At 32.6% G+C, this 19,119-nt stretch overlaps 2 protein-coding genes across 2 annotated transcripts in view; one reads left to right on the top strand and one right to left on the bottom strand.

Moving 5' to 3' along the window:
- The window catches only part of LOC138325321 (brefeldin A-inhibited guanine nucleotide-exchange protein 1-like), a 31,494-nt gene extending 24,201 nt beyond the window's left edge, over positions 1-7,293 (top strand). Inside the window, 9 exon segments of the mRNA XM_069270883.1 lie at positions 253-394; positions 3,460-3,734; positions 4,437-4,548; positions 4,905-5,022; positions 5,270-5,412; positions 5,872-6,179; positions 6,458-6,575; positions 6,886-7,114; positions 7,213-7,293. Of these exon segments, the coding sequence (XP_069126984.1) occupies positions 253-394; positions 3,460-3,734; positions 4,437-4,548; positions 4,905-5,022; positions 5,270-5,412; positions 5,872-6,179; positions 6,458-6,575; positions 6,886-7,020 (1,351 nt within the window). The 3' untranslated portion in view covers positions 7,021-7,114; positions 7,213-7,293.
- Positions 7,294-14,174: 6,881 nt separating this feature from the next.
- Positions 14,175-18,841, bottom strand: LOC138325320 (uncharacterized). The gene has a single exon (XM_069270882.1). The coding sequence runs from the start codon at positions 18,632-18,634 to the stop codon at positions 16,607-16,609; it is 2,028 nt and encodes a 675-aa protein (XP_069126983.1). The 5' UTR covers positions 18,635-18,841; the 3' UTR covers positions 14,175-16,606.
- Positions 18,842-19,119: the final 278 nt, after the last annotated feature.

The following is a 19,119-nucleotide window of genomic DNA, read 5'->3' as shown; positions in this document are numbered from 1 at the left end:
TATTTTGAAAACGAATTGTCCTGGTGAAAGTTTTTGATAATATTTTGAAAACAAATTGTAAATACTAGAAGTGTTGATGTTACATAGAAATGTTCTAAATACTATTTGATTGGCAAGATGTTATCTATGAATTTTCTAAATCCTATTTGATTGGCGAGATGTTATTTATGAATTTTCTAAATCCTATTTGATTGGCGAGATGTTATTTACAAATTTTCTAAATCCTATTTGCTTGGCGACTGTTGTTTACAGAGGTCTAACAGTAATGTTTGAGATAATGAAGACGTACGGGGAGACATTCCAGAGTCATTGGTGGCGAGACCTATTCCAAGTGGTCTTCCGTATCTTTGACAACATGAAACTGCCGGAGCAGCAGAATGAGGTTTGTGCCGGTGTAAGTGACGGTTAGTCCAATAGAGGTGTAGAGTCCATCACTAACCGTCACTAATTGATTAATGTCGGTCCTACTGCTATAAAATCTATAGCTCAACAGGATATTCAACATTGTAATACTACTATAATGGAAATATTACAGTCTTTTCCTAATTAAACTGTAAAATGTTTTACAAATGTAGTGAAATGAAACTCATGGAAACTGTTGAACTATGGATATTGTTAGCAATGTGGCCTAGTATTTTATCTTTTAAATATAAACTGATTCAAAAGGATTTTTCATTGTGTTGATTTGCGAAAATCTGACATAATTGGTTTAATTTAATTGTTAATCTTGGTATTGTTGATACTAATTTACATTGTGCTACTGTCATATTGTGTGGAGGTGTTCATAAGTATTTGATTTAATAACCTCAAATAAAAACCAAATCTGTGTGTTTGTTGGACAACAAAGATAATTGTAAATCCTAATATTATAATTGTAACGCTTTGCTTTTTAAAAAAAAAATACAAATAACTTTATCCTTTTTGGACAACATAATTATTTGCAGGACCAGTAATGATTTAATATTTATAATACTGACTTATAACTAATTTGCATTTTAGAAAGTGCTTCCTGCTTTACTGTAAAACGCTTCATAGTTAAACAATTTTCGGTATTGAAGACAATTTGTTAAAAAGAAAAAAATCAAAAAAAAAATCAAATAAGTATTGTCTCCATGCTAAAATGCTATACCATCATGCTTACTAATCTTAGACCATTATATAGAGTCCTTTAAAATGATCATAATCAAATGAGAAGTTTCATCATTCGATAACTTACCCTAAATTTTAAATTTATTATTAAATTGATTTTTTTTGTGTCCTGGAGACATAAAAGATTTAACACTAAGTTATAGTTAATATGTACTTTCCTCCTCTTCAACAGGATAACCAGGTATATTGTAAGGGTAGATTGTTTATGTGCGCAATCTTGGCCATTTTGGTGTTATCATTTTATGGATGGTTTTACAACATTTGGTCCAGCTGCAGATTATCAAACTTATTGCTTTGACCTTTTGTTTGAATTTGTTCTTTCTTTCTTTTATAGAATGGTGGATGATTTTTTATTCCTGATTCAAAATATTTGTTAGGCAACCCCTCTTCCTCACCCCTACCCCCTCATTCTCACTTCGCCTACTAAAATTTAATTGTCCTCAGCAGCTATATACAAAATAAGCAAACTTCTCATTTCCATATAAATCTTGTTGGGTTTTTTTTTGCCTATTTATTAAGATATCTTATTATTTGTAACTAGTAATCCTATCCCATCTTGTCCATATGGAGTTGGGACATTTATGTCTAGCAGACATTTCTAGTCACTTGCATTTATGTGTAAATTTATTTCCAATACCGGTGTAATATTAAATTCAAAGCCTAAAAAATGTGATATGGGTTTTTTCATCAGTAAAACGCAAAAATGCATACCTGTCATTTGCTGTGAATGTTTGTGTAGTTCATTAATCCCCACAAATATCTGAAGTGATTTTAGAGTTTATAAAGCACTATAAATCAAAGTGAGATGTGCATGTGACCTTCTATTTACTGACTATAGACCGGTACCATTGGATGTGGATGTTTATATCATACATACATAGCATATTAAATAGTAGAGGGTGTAATGATACTATACACAAGGTGCTTTGACAGCAACTGTTGCATGATCCAGCCTCGATCTTATACATAACATATTTCAGTAAAAAAATACCTGATAGTGTTGATTTGAGCACAAATTGCTGGATATTTAAGAAAGAAAAGAAGAAAAATATTTTCATCATTAAATTTTTGAGAAATTGAGTTTAACTTACATGTATTAATTTTTGAAAAATTGAGTTTAAGGTACATGTATATAGATATAGATCAACAAAAGGAACATAATTTGTATCAATTCCGACTAAAAACTACAGATTTTGATGTCGCTTAATATTTATGTGAGATTTGGTGACAAGGTTATATACATCCTTTTCAAGGATACTATTTTGCTGAGTCTCTAAACACATTTGTAGCTGTTTACATGCAGTAAATATAACAAATTTTACCCATTTACCTAAAACTTTATACAAAGAAATACTCAACCAAGTTCTGCATACTTTGATTATGGCTGATTTGGCTGTCTCGTTCATAAATAAACAAATAATTTTCTATTATTAAACCGAGTCCCTATATTAGTTGAGGAGTATTTGCTGGTTTTGTTCAGTAATTCTTGTCAGCATTAAGATATTGACCTATCCTCAAAATTGGTTAGCTGTATGGCTTGAAAGTAGAGGATATTAAAATTAACAAACGTTTTATCTCATTTTCATGTGGAATTTATACGAAATAGGTAGTTATTTGTTATGGAGCAATGCAATAAAAATTACAGAGTTCACCATTCAATGTTGTATATTTGTATAGTTAATGTGGAGTAGCAAATTTATGATGTAAAAAACGTACAATAAATAAAATGAAGGTTATTGTTTAAAGAAAGCATGTTTATTGCTTATGAAAGATGATCGAATGTTTATCTGGCTGGCAGTATGCATCAGCATGTGTGTTAAGGACATAGCTACATGATAACTACAGCTGTATTGAATATGACGAAAAAACATTGGTATTGATATTGCATTGTTGTTCCTGTGTTGGGATATCAGTAGAAGCTAAACTGCATGGTTGTGTACCATTGTCTTGCCCTGAGACTATCAATACTTTGTCATATGTGTATAGAGAGAGAATGGTATAATTTTATTGGTATTACAATATAGAACGTATAATTTACTTGTGATAATTATATTATGTTTATAGGTATTGTTTTCTTTGTTTTTGTTAGGAAGTTGTAATGAATGTATATTAAAACATTTTTAATATGTCAAAAATGAAAAATGTTTAGTCCTCCACTTTTAAATGTTGATTTATATGATACATGTACGAAGTTACTAACTTAAGTTAATAGGCAATATATATAAAACTGGATGTGATTGGTCAAAATTTTTACCAATTTAAAATACGAATAACATGTCATGATGTGGCAAGTTGCTGTATCTTTTACAGAAAGCAGAATGGATGACAACAACCTGTAACCATGCCTTGTATGCGATTGTGGATGTATTCACCCAGTACTATGAAGTTCTACACGACGTCCTTCTCTTGGAACTTTACCAACAGCTCCAGTGGTGTGTACGTCAGGACAACGAGCAGCTGGCTCGCTCAGGTACCAACTGTCTGGAAAATCTGGTCATCTCAAATGGTGAGAAGTTCTCCTCGGACATTTGGCTAAAAACATGTACCTGTATGTTGGACATATTCAGGAGCACCATCCCAATGAGGTGAGTGATCAGTTTACCACCTACATAACTCTACTTATTACTAGGAAACATAGTCTGTGTCCATGATTGAGTCAGATAGCTATCTCTCATTGAGCTTATAATCCATATATTTACAGTTTGCTCTGACATGGTCTCAATAACAATGCTTTCTAGTATTATCATAATCAGTGTATAATGATAGTACGACATGTGCAGAGATTCTATCATTACGGGAATAGTCGCTGGCGTAGCAACATGGAGTCATGACCCCACTTTTGGTGGGAATATATGAATGACTCGATTGCAATCAGCTGTACATTCAAACAATTGGCTTTGCTGGGGTTACATAATTTACACGTGCTCCATTATCATTATACCCTCATAACCTCAAAAAAATAAAAATCTATTCCTTAATTATTTACACCAAAGAGCAATGCATTGCAATATGGGATGATAAAAGAACTTTTAATTTAATATACTTACATTTCAATAGATAAACACAGCTCCTTTATATGTTAAGAAAGAGAAATTGAAGTTTCTTTGTTTTTGTTGTTTCTTTGTCTTTATTTTTCCAATAAAAGTAAAATCATGAAGGTTTATCTCTACGACTAGTTATTTACCTAAGTGAAATTGTAACACTTAGTAGACAGTTGGTTTACATTAGGGGTTATTAGTTATTACTAGATAAATATATGTTAGTTTTAAAAAAAACTTTATTCCCAGTTTGTTAACATGGCGACCGGAGACGCCTGACACACCTGACTCACCCTCATCTCTAGTGAAGCAGAACACAATAACAGAACATGATGTCGCATATATTGGAGAGGATGGTCAGGTAAAATAGATAAAGCACAAATAATTATCTATCTAAAAATCACAAAATTTACTTTTTGTTTTGTGATTTGAGCAAAGCAGGCTGTTTTTGTGTATATGAAAACATCAAAAAATATGCCAGTCCAACATTTTCTTTGTGTTTCATGTTCATCATAGTTCAAAATAACATTTTCTGTCCATACTACTAAAAATCCAACAAGTAACATACCTGAATTTCTACCCAGTTTTCTTTAAAGGGTAGTAAAACACATGTTAGATACACTAAACAAATTTGATATTTTAATAGGGGGAAAAGGGGTTATCCATCTAAGTGGTACTTGTTCAAGATGTTTAGTGTTCTTTGGTTTTCTTCACTAGGACAACATCTCTATGGAGGGTAGCCATGACAACAGGTCACTGAAGCGTGCCGACAGTAACCATAGCGTAAACAGTTCTGTGTCGCAGGAATCACGGGAACACAAAATACCACGCTCCAGTAAGTATATAGGACTTAACAATGAGATATCTATATAAAATATCTCTTGTGAAAATCATTTTAATATTTTATACATATACAAACCATAGCATTCAATGATTAAGTTTGCCACCCATTCCAATTCCAATGGCTATATAAACTGGTAAAAAGGTATTGGATAGATGTTTCCTGAGCCCCTGTGTAATTTTAGGAGATAGGGATATTGTTTTAGCTTCCACTGATAAGAAAACTACTACTATCATTTCAGAAGTAGCCACCGACCAGAAACTTTTCCAAGGCCTACTCATAAAGTGTGTGGTCCAGCTAGAACTGATTCAAACCATAGACAATATTGTCTTCTTCCCAACCACCAGTAAGAAGGAGGACGCCGAGAACTTGGCTGCTGCTCAGGTCAGTAGTCTAATGTGACCAACATCTGTGGGTGACAGGAATCACTCATCTCCCTTACTTAGAGAATATGGTCACTGTTCAAGTAAATTCTTAATTGAGGTTCAGAAGATTTGTAAGATTTTATTCCGCTCTGGTTGAGTCTGTTTCATAATCGAGTAAACATAGGCAGCCCCATTTTTTTTTGTGTCACTGGGCGCACACACACGTACCAGCTTACCAGATGATTTTTAGCCAGTAGAATGGAACATGAAACAAAGGATGGATAATCATAATAAATTGAAGGGCAACTTGCATATCACTTTGATATTGTTCTAGTTTCAAGTCCGTTTTCTAAATTTTCTAAATAAACATATAAATTTTACTGAAAATTATTAATCTGATACACCCCCCCCCCCCCCCATACATGACTGACCTATAGTGTTGACCACTATTGTTGACCTCTGTTATTGATTTGTGTAGGGCGGAGCTTCCCCCGGTGGGACTCCAGTACAGGAGGAGGATCAGGGCATGTATCAATACCTTAAGTCAGACCAACTCTTTCTCCTCGCCGACTGTCTCAAGGAGTCTCATAGCTTCGCCAAGGATTTTAATGCCAATCATGAACAGCGTAATACTTTGTGGAAAGCAGGATTCCGTGGCAAGGCTAAGCCTAATCTCCTCAAACAGGAGACACAAAGTCTAGCGTGTCTGTTCCGGATTCTTTTCCGCATGTACGATGACGAAGCTCGCCAAGATGCTTGGGATGACATTGAGAAACGACTAATTCAGTAAGTTTTTATATCTTTTGTTATCCTACCTTACAGATCATTTACTGGGGCCCAACCTATATTCGGATTTGTTTAATCAACTGTAGTGTCTGTGGTTTCATCTTTTTCCTTGCACAAGTTTATATGTATAAAAGTACATTTTTTCATATTGATCATATAAGAATTTTGTAAAATGGGAAGAATATGTTTTCAAAGAATTCTCACATTATTTAGTAAAACATGACAAAATAAGATCAGTATTTATTTCAATATAATATGGATTCCATGGTAACCCACAGGACATGCCAGGAGGCGCTAGAATACTTCCTGTCTCTACAGTCAGACAGCCACCGTGAGGCATGGAACAGTCTTCTTATTCTCATCCTTACCCGCCTCCTCAAGATGCCTGACAAACGGGTAATGTATCTTAAATATACTTCATATCAGGCAGTCTCCACTAATGATGTAAAATTTACTTCATGTGAGGCAGTCTCCACTTTTGATGTAAAATTTACTTCATAAAAGACAATCTCCAGTTTTGATGTAAAATATACTTAATATGAAATATTTCAGACAGACAATTCATGCAATGAATTTGGATTTACTGTATAATATTCCAAAATAATGTATTTCTGTTATGAAGGGGGTCGGGTTGATCACTTGTTCACATGGCTCTATTTAAATGATTTACATTAGTTTAATCTGTATTTACTATTTCCTTTTTCAGTTCAAAGTCCATGCCGAAGCTTACTACCCGTCCATCTGTGAAGTGCTTATGTTTGATCTGAAACTGGAAATGAGGTCCATCTTACGTAAATTCATGCTGCGAATGGGCCCTGTATTCAATATAACAACCCACTAGTGATCAACAGGACTTCTGTATGGAAAAACAGATTAAATGTTTTTATCAAAGATGTCTGTAAAGGTCTATATATAGGTTATAAACATCTGTAAAGGTCTTATGGTACTTTAAGTTATAAGTTATAAACATCTGTAAGGTCTTATATAGGTTATAAACATATGTATCTTTTATAGGTTATAAACATCTGTCAAGGTCTATATATAGGTTATAAACATCTGTAAAGGTCTTTATATAGGTTATAAACATATGTAAAGGTCTTTATATAGGTTATAAACATCTGTAAGGTCTATTATAGGTTATAAACATCTGTAAAGGTCTTATATAGGTTATAAACATATGTAAAGGTCTTATATAGTTATAAACATATGTAAAGGTCTTATATAGGTTTAAACTATGTAAAGGTCTTTATATAGGTTATAAACATCTGTAAGGTCTATTATATAGGTTATAAACATCTGTAAAGGTCTTTATATAGGTTATAAAATATGTAAAGGTCTTTATATAGGTTATAAACATCTGTAAAGGTCTATGTATAGGTTATAAACATCTGTAAAGGTCTATATATAGGTTATAAACATATGTAAAGGTCTATATATAGGTTATAAACATATGTAAAGGTCTTTATATAGGTTATAAACATATGTAAAGGTCTTTATATAGGTTATAAACATATGTAAAGGTCTATATATAGGTTATAAAACATATGTAAAGGTCTAATAAGGTTATAAACATCTGTAAAGGTCTTTATATAGGTTATAAACATATGTAAAGGTCTATATATAGGTTATAAACATATGTAAAGGTCTAATACAGGTTATAAACATCTGTAAAGGTCTTTATATAGGTTATAAACATATGTAAAGGTCTATATATAGGTTATAAACATATGTAAAGGTCTATAAGGTTATAAACATCTGTAAAGGTCTTATATAGGTTATAAACATATGTAAAGGTCTATATATAGGTTATAAACATATGTAAAGGTCTAGATACAGGTTATAAACATCTGTAAAGGTCTATATATAGGTTATAAACATATGTAAAGGTCTATATATAGGTTATAAACATATGTAAAGGTCTAGATACAGGTTATAAACATCTGTAAAGGTCTTTATATAGGTTATAAACATATGTAAAGGTCTATATATAGGTTATAAACATATGTAAAGGTCTAGATACAGGTTATAAACATTGTAAAGGTCTTATATAGTCAATAAGGTTATAAACATATGTAAAGGTCTATATATAGGTTATAAACATATGTAAAGGTCTATATATAGGTTATAAACATATGTAAAGGTCTATATATAGGTTATAAACATCTGTAAAGGTCTTTATATAGGTTATAAACATATGTAAAGGTCTATATATAGGTTATAAACATATGTAAAGGTCTAGATACAGGTTATAAACATCTGTAAAGGTCTTTATATAGGTTATAAACATATGTAAAGGTCTATATATAGGTTATAAACATATGTAAAGGTCTATATATAGGTTATAAACATCTGTAAAGGTCTATATATAGGTTATAAACATATGTAAAGGTCTTTATATAGTTTATAAGCATATGTAAAGGTCTTTATACAGTTTATAAACATATGTAAAGGTCTTTATACAGTTTATAAACATATGTAAAGGTCTTTATATAGGTTATAAACATATGTAAAGGTCTATATATAGGTTATAAACATATGTAAAGGTCTATATAAGTTATAACATTGTAAAGGTCTATATTAGTTATAAACATATGTAAAGGTCTATATAGTAGGTATATTAAAATATGTAAAGGTCTATTATAAGGTTATAAACATATGTAAAGGTCTATAAAATATAGGTTATAAACATGTAAGTCAAGTATCTATATAAATATGTAAAGGTCTTATATATAGGTTATAAAACATATGTAAAGGTCTATTATATTATAAACATATGTAAAGGTCTATATATATAGGTTATATGTAAGTTTAAAGTTTACATATGTAAAGGTCTAATACAGGTTATAAACATATGTAAAGGTCTATATATAGGTTATAAACATATGTAAGTCTATAAAGGTCTATTATAAACATATGTAAAGGTCTTTATATAGTTTAAACATATGTAAAGTCTATAAATAAACATATGTAAAGGTCTATAATAGGTTATAACATATGTAAAGGTCTATATAGGTTTATAAAGTACATAAAGTCATATGTATATAAATGTAAAGGTCTTATATAGTTATAAACATATGTAAAGGTCTTATACAGTTTATAAACATATGTAAAGGTCTTATATATGTTATAAACATATGTAAAGGTCTATAAATAGGTTATAAACATATGTAAAGGTCTATATATAGGTTATAATGTAAAGGTCTTTATATAGTTAGTATGTAAAGGTAAGTCTTTATACAGTTTATAAACATATGTAAAGGTCTAAATAGGTTTAAACATATGTAAAGGTCTATATGTTATAAACATATGTAAAGTAAAGGTCTTTATATAGGTTATAAACATATGTAAAGGTCTTTATATAGTTTATAAACATATGTAAAGGTCTTTATATAGTTTATAAACATATGTAAAGGTCTTTATATAGTTTATAAACATATGTAAAGGTCTTTATATAGTTTATAAACATATGTAAAGGTTATATATAAAGGTTATATAAACATATGTAAAGGTCTTATATAGGTTATAAACATATGTAAAGGTCTTTATATAGTTTATAAACATATGTAAAGGTCTTTATACAGTTTATAAACATATGTAAAGGTCTTTATACAGTTTATAAACATATGTAAAGGTCTTTATTATTTTTCTGGATTTTTTGTCACTTTTCATTGGTCAAAAACACGCCACGTGCTCATTGATAAAAAACTATATTGCACGATTTTTCCGGAAGTAGTTTATAGAAAAAGTATATTGCACGGTTATTTTTAGATAATGTTATCATCTACGTTACCAAAACGCTTCGTGTTCCTTGCGCTTTGAAACAAACGCTTTGATGACCTGAGTTTGAAGCGTAACCACAAAATGTGACAGACGACGTTGATTGTTACGGTTTCTATCAAAGATGATAATGACTTCCAGCTGATGACTACAGTTTAAACTTTCAAATTTTCAACATAAACACGGTAGGAGAGTAGGAAATAATCGAGTAACATTCATTAAGCATCTGGAGCCATTGAATAGTGAATACGTTTGATATTTATTTGAAAATTTCCACCTAGACTAGTAACAACATTAGGCCGAATTAAGCTTATCGTACAGTATGTATACGATTTTTATTTTACGAAATGGAGTACTAAGCATAATAAAATGTATGTTCATGTCAATCTGAATATTTTAATATATGTTTGGCGTCGAAGTGGATTATTTCAACAGAGAACAAACTACACATTTAATTGACTGTGTCCGACATGGAACTACAGGTATAATCGAGTACATGTACATGTATGCAATTGACAAGAACGCATGTACCGGGTGCATGTAATAAAAGCGTGAAGTGCATCAATTGATACTGTTTTCGTATGTTGTTCTTAAATTAAACATGTTACAAAATCATAAGATTGTAACTGTCATAGCAAAGCAGAATTTACAATGCGATGTTTATTTAGATTTGCACTCATTTCAAAATGTAAAAAAATCCAGAAAAATAATAAAACAAATATAGCATTTTGATTTCGGTCAATACATGGTTATATCGACTACAGAAAAAATATCGACCTCGGACTACGTCCTCGGTCAATATTTTTTCTTTGGTCGATATAACCATGTATCGACCTCATCAAAATGCTATATTTGTATATTATACAGTTTATAAACATCTGTCAAGGTCTATATATAGGTTATAAACATCTGTAAAGGTCTTTATATAGGTTATAAACATATGTAAAGGTCTTTATATAGGTTATAAACATATGTAAAGGTCTATATATAGGTTATAAACATATGTAAAGGTCTATAAATAGGTTATAAACATATGTAAAGGTCTATATATAGGTTATAAACATATGTAAAGGTCTATATATAGTTTATAAACATATGTAAAGGTCTTTATACAGTTTATAAACATATGTAAAGGTCTTTATATAGGTTATAAACATATGTAAAGGTCTTTATACAGTTTATAAACATATGTAAAGGTCTTTATATAGGTTATAAACATATGTAAAGGTCTATATATAGGTTATAAACATATGTAAAGGTCTATATATAGGTTATAAACATATGTAAAGGTCTATATATAGGTTATAAACATATGTAAAGGTCTATATATAGGTTATAAACATATGTAAAGGTCTATATATTATGTTAAAATCACAAAACTCCACTTCAGGACCTCAGGGTACTAGCGAGGTCATATGGTATAGAGCCAACAAGGTACCAATGGAGGCAGAGATTGAGTTCTTTTTTGTTACTAACAGCTGTGTTGAAGCACCAGACATACATTACTATAAAGGTATAAACCATGAAATGGTTGAGAAGTGTTGTGTGATATGTCGTTAATTTATTTGATTGTTGTACGTAACTTTTCAATCCATCAAATCAGTAGAAACCTTGACCAGTTCTATGGTCAGCTGGCGGAATATGTCCAGGAAAATTCATGAAATGACCACAATTTTGCAGGGATGCAGCTGTTCATGGTTATGAAATTTTCTTTCACAGAAGTATATTACTACAAGGGAACTTTTACCAGCTTTTATGAATGTAGGTTTTATTGATGGATATAATATCATAGCTTTCAATGAAGAAGTTAGAAAAACAAGCATTGAAAGCAAAAAAGTTTATTAAAGTAAAAGGCAGTAAATTTGATGTTTGTTGTGCGTATGATGGCCTTGTGAGAAAATGTCGGACACATTGTACAATATTTGTTGTGTATGGGAAATATTATAAACCATGTATGAGAGTTTTAAACTAACCAGTACAATATTACTTCCTTCAACATTTATTTAATACAGTTTAATGTTGTTGATATTTTATTAATCTGCATTACATTTTAGAAGAAAAAAAACCTGTTTACGTTAACATTCCCTAATCTGCAGCACATTACAGTAAGTTCTGTTACACATGACATACCAGTGAATCTCATGATGGTCCAGACAGAGATTTGTCATTTGGAGATATGTTCTTACTTAGAAATCCTATCTATTTTAGCCTTGGATCTTTGGAATTATCCAGATAGGTTTTTTTTTTGTTTTTTTTTTTGAAAGGGACGGGGGGGGGGGGGGGGGGGGGGGGGGAGATATGAATGAATGAATTATGGATTTACCTATTAAAGTTCAAATTACCTATATACTGATGTTATATCATAAAGAAACAATAGATGCTGGTTGTACCTATAGTGTTTGAATACTTTTTTAGTAGACCAGCAAACATTCATAAATCATTATTCTATTTGATAAACAGCAATTATAAATTTAACACAAACTCTGAGAATATGATCTTAATATATCTTTTTAAGGATGTTCCGTATGATTGATTCTTAAATAATTTGTTCTATCTTCGCCTTGTTTAGATTTATGAAAATGGCATTCTAGAATCTTTATTTATTGTCACTGACTCACTCTCTGATATACAGTCATGTTTAAATTTGTGTTGGAAGTAAAGCAACTATTTAAATCTATTATATGTCTTTTCTATTGGCTTTCTAGTCTAGTGGTTTGGTTCACAAACACTACTTTATTTGTGATACTTTTTTTGTAAATGTTAGAAGTTTGATTTCTTCTGCCTAGCCGAAAAAAGCACTATTTCTCCCAGCATGATTTGATAGCTGAAATATTGTGTTTTATGTGTCTGTAGGCTGATAAGTGTTGAGATTCAGTAAGCTCTGGGGAATGTGTGATGTTACGTTCCTACTCCAAATCAATTAGTATCATAACAATATTTGTGCAGTGTTCATTGTACATATCTTTTTTAAGAGGATTATTTGTAGACTTAACTGCAGTTGTGCAGAATCTTGCAGTATCATGTGTTTACCCAACTCAAACATTTCAGAAAGTATTTACTAGGGGTACATCTGAGATTTGTGATGAAATTATTTTTTGGGGGGGGAAAAACACAAGTTTTTGATAGCTTAATTTTTGAGAATTGCAACAGTTTTGTAGTTTCTCTTAAAAAAAAATAACATGATCCTGCATAATTATTAAGATCCAAAGTGCAATATTGTTGGCGGTCGAGATGCTAGGTATAAAAAGATACCAATTGTGACCCTTCTTATATATGCACACATGTACAATAATAATGTATTTCTGTTGAACTCTTTTTTTTGAGTTTTAGAGGGACTTGACACAATACCCAGAATGGTGAAGTAATATAATTGTACTGACTATAAGTTTACAATGTAAATGTATTGATATGTCTTTAGAAACAAATTTTTGCATGTTGTTCTGTATGAAAAAATCATTTGTGAGAAATGATTATTTTTCAGACATCATCTTCTGACTAAAATCAAAAATTTAAAAATCAGTTGCTGCTTACAAGAGCCATGCAGTAAATCCTGTTACTTAACCCGTGGTAATTGTGTCAAGTCTCCGAACTTCAGTATGTGCTCTCATGTCTCATTCATTGTGCTGGTCCATCAAGTGCTTAGAACAAATCTCGGACATCTTTCATTAGTCTCATTTATTTAAGTTTCATTTCATATTTCAATCTGTAGCTGTTGTATTAATATATAGCACTGATTTGATTTAAGCTCAAGTTTACATTTATTCTGAGTATGTGGTATAGCAATTTTGAATGTTGTCGTTAAGTGATGAAAATAAATAGAAAACCCAACAATGATTGTCTGTAAATGCTATTTAATCTTGAGAGAAGTTTGAATGTTATTTATATCATATTGTACATACTGAAAATTTTTAAATATGTCTGGGTTTCTCGTCTTCGTATTTCTACAATCCAGTGAGAGAACAAAGGTTCTAAAAATATAGTAAGATTACATACAAGTCACTAAACCTCCCTTAAGGATTTGTTCCCTTGAAGTTGGCAAGGACATCAAAATTCCATAAAAACCCATTGTATAGCCATTAGATTACAAATTACATCATGTGATTTTTTTCTTACAATTACTGTAACACAATAGGAGTTCAAAATAGACATTCCAGCGTACTGTACATAGTGGGAAAACTACTATAAAATCAAACTGATGTAAATATTACCATAATTGACATTTTTAATTGTTTTTATATAAGTGATATATATATATATACTGAACTGAAAGTTAAATTTGATTTCCCAATTCATCAACATTTTTATATCCTGGTTACAATCTGTGTACTAGTTTTATCAAGTGAGGTAGCTGTCACTTACAATTCACATTCAACACGGATTGGGCAGCTTTATATTTTTTTCAAGTTGTTCTGTAAATTACAATAATAAATTAGTGTTTCATTTCCAAGTCAAGCCAGTTGGCATCTTCTATACTGTGTGAAAAGTTTCATTTGCTGAATGGACTGAAGTAGAAAGTCAAAACTGGAATCTAGACAAGTACAAGAAGGGACGTGCTTCACTGATATTCTGCGTTTATGTGGACGGATACTAAATCAAGGGTTAAAGTTCACACTACAAAAAGACAAAACTTGTGATATTATATAAAAAAAGTCTGTATTATACAATGTAATGTATATGGCAGTGTATTCCATTGTATGATTGTGTGAGATAGTGTTGTTGCCATAGTGAGTGTACAGATAAACATGTGATATTAAGCTATAATCTGTGAAAATAAGGGAGTATTTTAATAAACAGTTAAAACACATCATGAATTAGTTGATTTATCAATTAAAATTGCAGACTTTTCTGGTAAGAAGCCTATAAGTCAGTCCAGGTGTTGTGATGTTTGGCCAACTAAAAAGAAAATAAAAGTGAAAAGAAATAAATACTACATCATGAATATAAACTATATAGACATCTATGAGTTATTGGACCAATCACAGCATGAAACTAGGATCTGTTTACATACATCTACATGTGGAGATAGATGTCAATCCTATATTTCTCATGCATTGCTTCAGATGATTTAATGGAACAAAATTCAAGATAAGGTTCAACTTTCAAGCTCAAGTATTTCAAAAAGTAAAAGTATTTAAACCTTTCTTTTACCGATTAACTGGCAGAGGCTCAACAAAATAATAGATTAAGAACTAGACATTGTAATTGGACGATTTGACGGGCTTTTCACCAATAAGGAATTTCGGTCAAGGTCATTCATATTAGCAAATTAGATATCCCCTTTTATCCCGCCTCAAACAAGAATCTTGTATTCCTATTGGTTAAAATGACGTCACGTGATATCCAATATATAGTCTTATCAGGTTAGTAGAAATTTTATCAGGTTTGGAGTTATCGCCCGATACAAGTTTATTTTAGACCCAATATTATTCCGTATTAGGTCACTAACAAACTGTGTAAATAATAATCTCAACATCTAGACTTTTCAGAACCTGACAAGAAGTGGGTTCAAGGTTTTTTTGTCCCAAGTGACCTTGAATGAAGGTCAAGGCCATTCATATGCATTAATGTCAGCATGCTACAGGCATTATAGTTCTTTAGGACTTCTAGAACGTTTTGGCCCACGTGACCTTAAATGAATGTCAAGGTCATTAATTGTGTTAGCCTTTTATGTCGGCATGCTACACGTCCAATTTCAGGTCTCGGGCCTTCTAGAACTTGAGAAGAAGTGGGGGGTTTTCTAAGAAAGAAGAATAAGAAACTTAAAGAAAACAATAGGGCGTTTCACTAGTGGTTAAAAGCCCTAATTCCTAATATGTCAATACTTTTAATCAGAAATGCTTATAGGTACCATATATGTAATGTTTTCTGATTGGTTATTTGCACTTCGAACAATGTTTGTCTATGAGGACGACATCCTTGTGGAGTTTAAGAAAGATCCCTTCTATACTTTCTGGGTAATATCAACAAAAACATTCAACTGCCAAATGTCTGTGGTAGTATCAGCCAACTTATTTTCCGATTTATTTCACACCAAAATGCCGCATATACCAAATGGGGAGTAAAGGGCTGTAGTGTTGGTGTTACTTTTAGTAACGAATTCAATAATGGACATCAGCTCGATCGTTAGCCAATAGTATTCAGTCTCTCCTTGAGAGTATCGTATCTTTGGCTGGCGAGACTGAGATCGATATTTAACGTCGAAATTCTGTCATTACACAGTCAATGGCATATACAAAGGTCAACTAAAACTTCAATTCCGAGAACGAGTCTATCAATGCTTTCTGAGGACGGACAAGTGACAAATTGATTACCCTACCATCTGAAAACAATGAGCTGAAAACAAAATGATGCCGAAGTGGGAAAAAACTAATTAAATAATACATTCAAACAGGGGAAATACATAATATGAACTACAGTGTATTCATTTCACAAAGCAGTTAGACAAGTTCATCAACAGAGCGTGTTCTGATATGAAAATTGTGTAGCATTACATAGATGTATGTTAGTACATCTTGTAACAAATGCAGAAAGCTGCATTTTGTCAGAACTTGAACTAATGTTTCATTCTCTGTCAGTTTACCACTCAAGCAAACTGATGGGACGGAACCTTGATCCTTGAAACCTCTCTCTCTCGAGTCATACTACTATAATCAAACTAAAGCTTCGATCCGCTCAAGAGCAGGATTCAGCTCATGAAATGACGTTTTTGTTTGATGTGATTGTAAGTATTCCCTGGTGGCTCCCTGATTGTCCCCTAAGGTTTGGTAGCAGATTCCCAAGAGTGTGTGCACTATCCAGTGTTTTTGTGCCCCTTGTGAGCTTTCATACCTGACCAGAATCATATCGTTTAGTGCCGTATCTCGTCCGTCTCTGTCCCCTAGCTCGTGGTAGCACAGAAATGACAGGAACACTGCATACGGTAGTGATGGAATGTAGATACCACGGACAGATCTAGACAGCTCTGGCTGTAAGTAAGGGGGACACAGACGACCGGCCTTAAAGAAGACAAAGTAGGTAAATATCTCCTTAATCCTGTCCAGTAGCGAATACCCTCTTCCACAGAACGGATGAATGTGTCTTTCTTGGTGCTCCGGTGCTATACGTGTTTCATCATCAATATCAAACGTTTTAAAACTCTTAACTCTTTCACATAGTTCAAGAGCTTCTTTGTAGTTTCCAGTCATGAAATGATACGTTGCTAAGTACAATAGCTCTGTACCGAATACGGACACGGGTATCAACCAACGTTTGCATTTCTTCAAAGCCTTGTACCTTGCCTTGTTGCCAATTGGATTCGGATGGGTTTGGTAGACCTCTGTTGCTTTTGTTGACAGTGTACATACGGCACTGAAGTATGAGACCAATTCGTCCAGTTCTGATTCTGATTTCATCAACAAGGACAATGGGCTTGCCATAGAATCACGGTACAAAAACAACCTTCGACACCATTTTAAACCATCCAGCGTTTCCATGTCGGTTCCGTGCTGATTTTTTTCTGGAGTTCGGGGTTTTTCTAGTTCAGCTTGTACACCAGCATAACTGAGGTATTCCATAACTGTTGGGTCGTAATACGTTCCAACAGATAAGATCATCCATTTCAACCCATGACAGTGTTCCAGAATTTGAATTAACTTTCCCTGGTTTTCTCCTTTAACTTTCTTTTCAAACATGTTGTTTTTCTTGAAGAAGTAGTTTGGACAACATCCTAACTTTACCCATGACATCAATATGTTGAAACAAAACCAAAAACAGTAAAACAGGTTTTTATCTTGCCAGAACAACGGATGAGTTTCTTCTACAGCGAAAAATGTCAAAGTTTTCATGAAATAAGAGCATAGAATATCTCGATCCCCAATCGATTTCTCCAGTGTATCTTGGATCTGTTTCAGGAAATATTTCAACAAACAGTATACTTTAAATTGCACGTGATTCAGTGAATGGACTAATTGTTTCTCAGCTTTTACAAGCGATATTCTCCACTGTAGTAACGTATCTCCGCAACACGTGTCTCCTATCGGGACGAGATTGCAGCCTTTCCGAACAATTTTGTCGACCAGTGCTTGTGAAGGCCAGCCACACGCCCGACTTCGATGTACCCATTCCTTTGCTTCATTTGGGAAGCTCTTACACACAAAACTATACACGTGGTCTGTAGATACTGGCATTTCGCTAAGTATAGCGCTTGGCCCATGTGATTCTGCTTCCATTCCTGTCGATTCGGTGATTCTTTTCACACATTGTTCTCTATAAATGTCACTGGAAACGTAGAGTATATCGCCAACAAGAACAACTGATGCAGCTAATTTTTCGGTAACCATTTCACCAAAATGCCCCAGCTGTAAAGTTGCATACCCAGATCTACAGCCGACCTCACTCATATACAAGACCGTCTTACGAGCACAATCCGCGGGTACTCTTTCTCCGGGGTACAGTACCACAACATTCTTGTCTGTTCGTAAAATATCAAGATCCGAACCTTTCAGGACGATTCCTTCGGGCTGACTCCCACAATAAGTTAAATCCTCGAAGCGATTGCTAGAATTCTCTATACGTTCTTGTATAGGCCACATCCGCCTTTTGATAGTAACAATTTCTGGTGTACCAATAACCTTTCTGTCGAGCAGTGTTGACAGAAGTAATGACCATCTTTCGTTTTCTGTTATCCCGCCAGATGCCATTACAACTGCTGAAATGAAGTAAATGTTAGTTCGAGCTGTGCTGGATTACTTATTCCTATAAATATCTCGTTAACTCCATCTCGATACGTAATTAAAATAATTTCATCTTGAATTTTAAGGACCAACAGTGTACGTCAGCTCTACATCCGACTTGATTACCTGCTGTTTGCATATGGCTGTGATACGTGTAAAATATCTTTCCCAACATTATCACTAAATGACGATGTTTCTATATTTAGCCAGGGGGAAACTCCGTTCCTTTATCTACGGAAGCTTGTGAGTCTTATTCGCTTCCGTAGAAGGGAGAAGGAATATATACAATGATATGTTCTCGAGTAGAAGCCAACAAGCAAGAAATTAATTAAGAAAATCTTGGTAATACTTGGGAAGAGAGAAATTAAGACGGTTGTGTTATATTACAATGTACAGAATACAACAAAGCTAATTAAGTGACAATGAAATGACCAATTATTAATAGTATATTA

This window comes from Argopecten irradians, chromosome 6 (genome assembly GCF_041381155.1).
Source record: "Argopecten irradians isolate NY chromosome 6, Ai_NY, whole genome shotgun sequence".
Taxonomy (NCBI): domain Eukaryota; kingdom Metazoa; phylum Mollusca; class Bivalvia; order Pectinida; family Pectinidae; genus Argopecten; species Argopecten irradians.
Note: the sequence above shows the minus strand (reverse complement) of the source record. Positions and strands in the feature narration are given on the sequence as shown.

What these genes read in the sequence shown, in the direction of transcription:
- LOC138325320 (XM_069270882.1), bottom strand. Translation starts at nt 18,634, where the DNA reads ATGGCATCTGGCGGGATAACAGAAAACGAAAGATGGTCATTACTTCTG.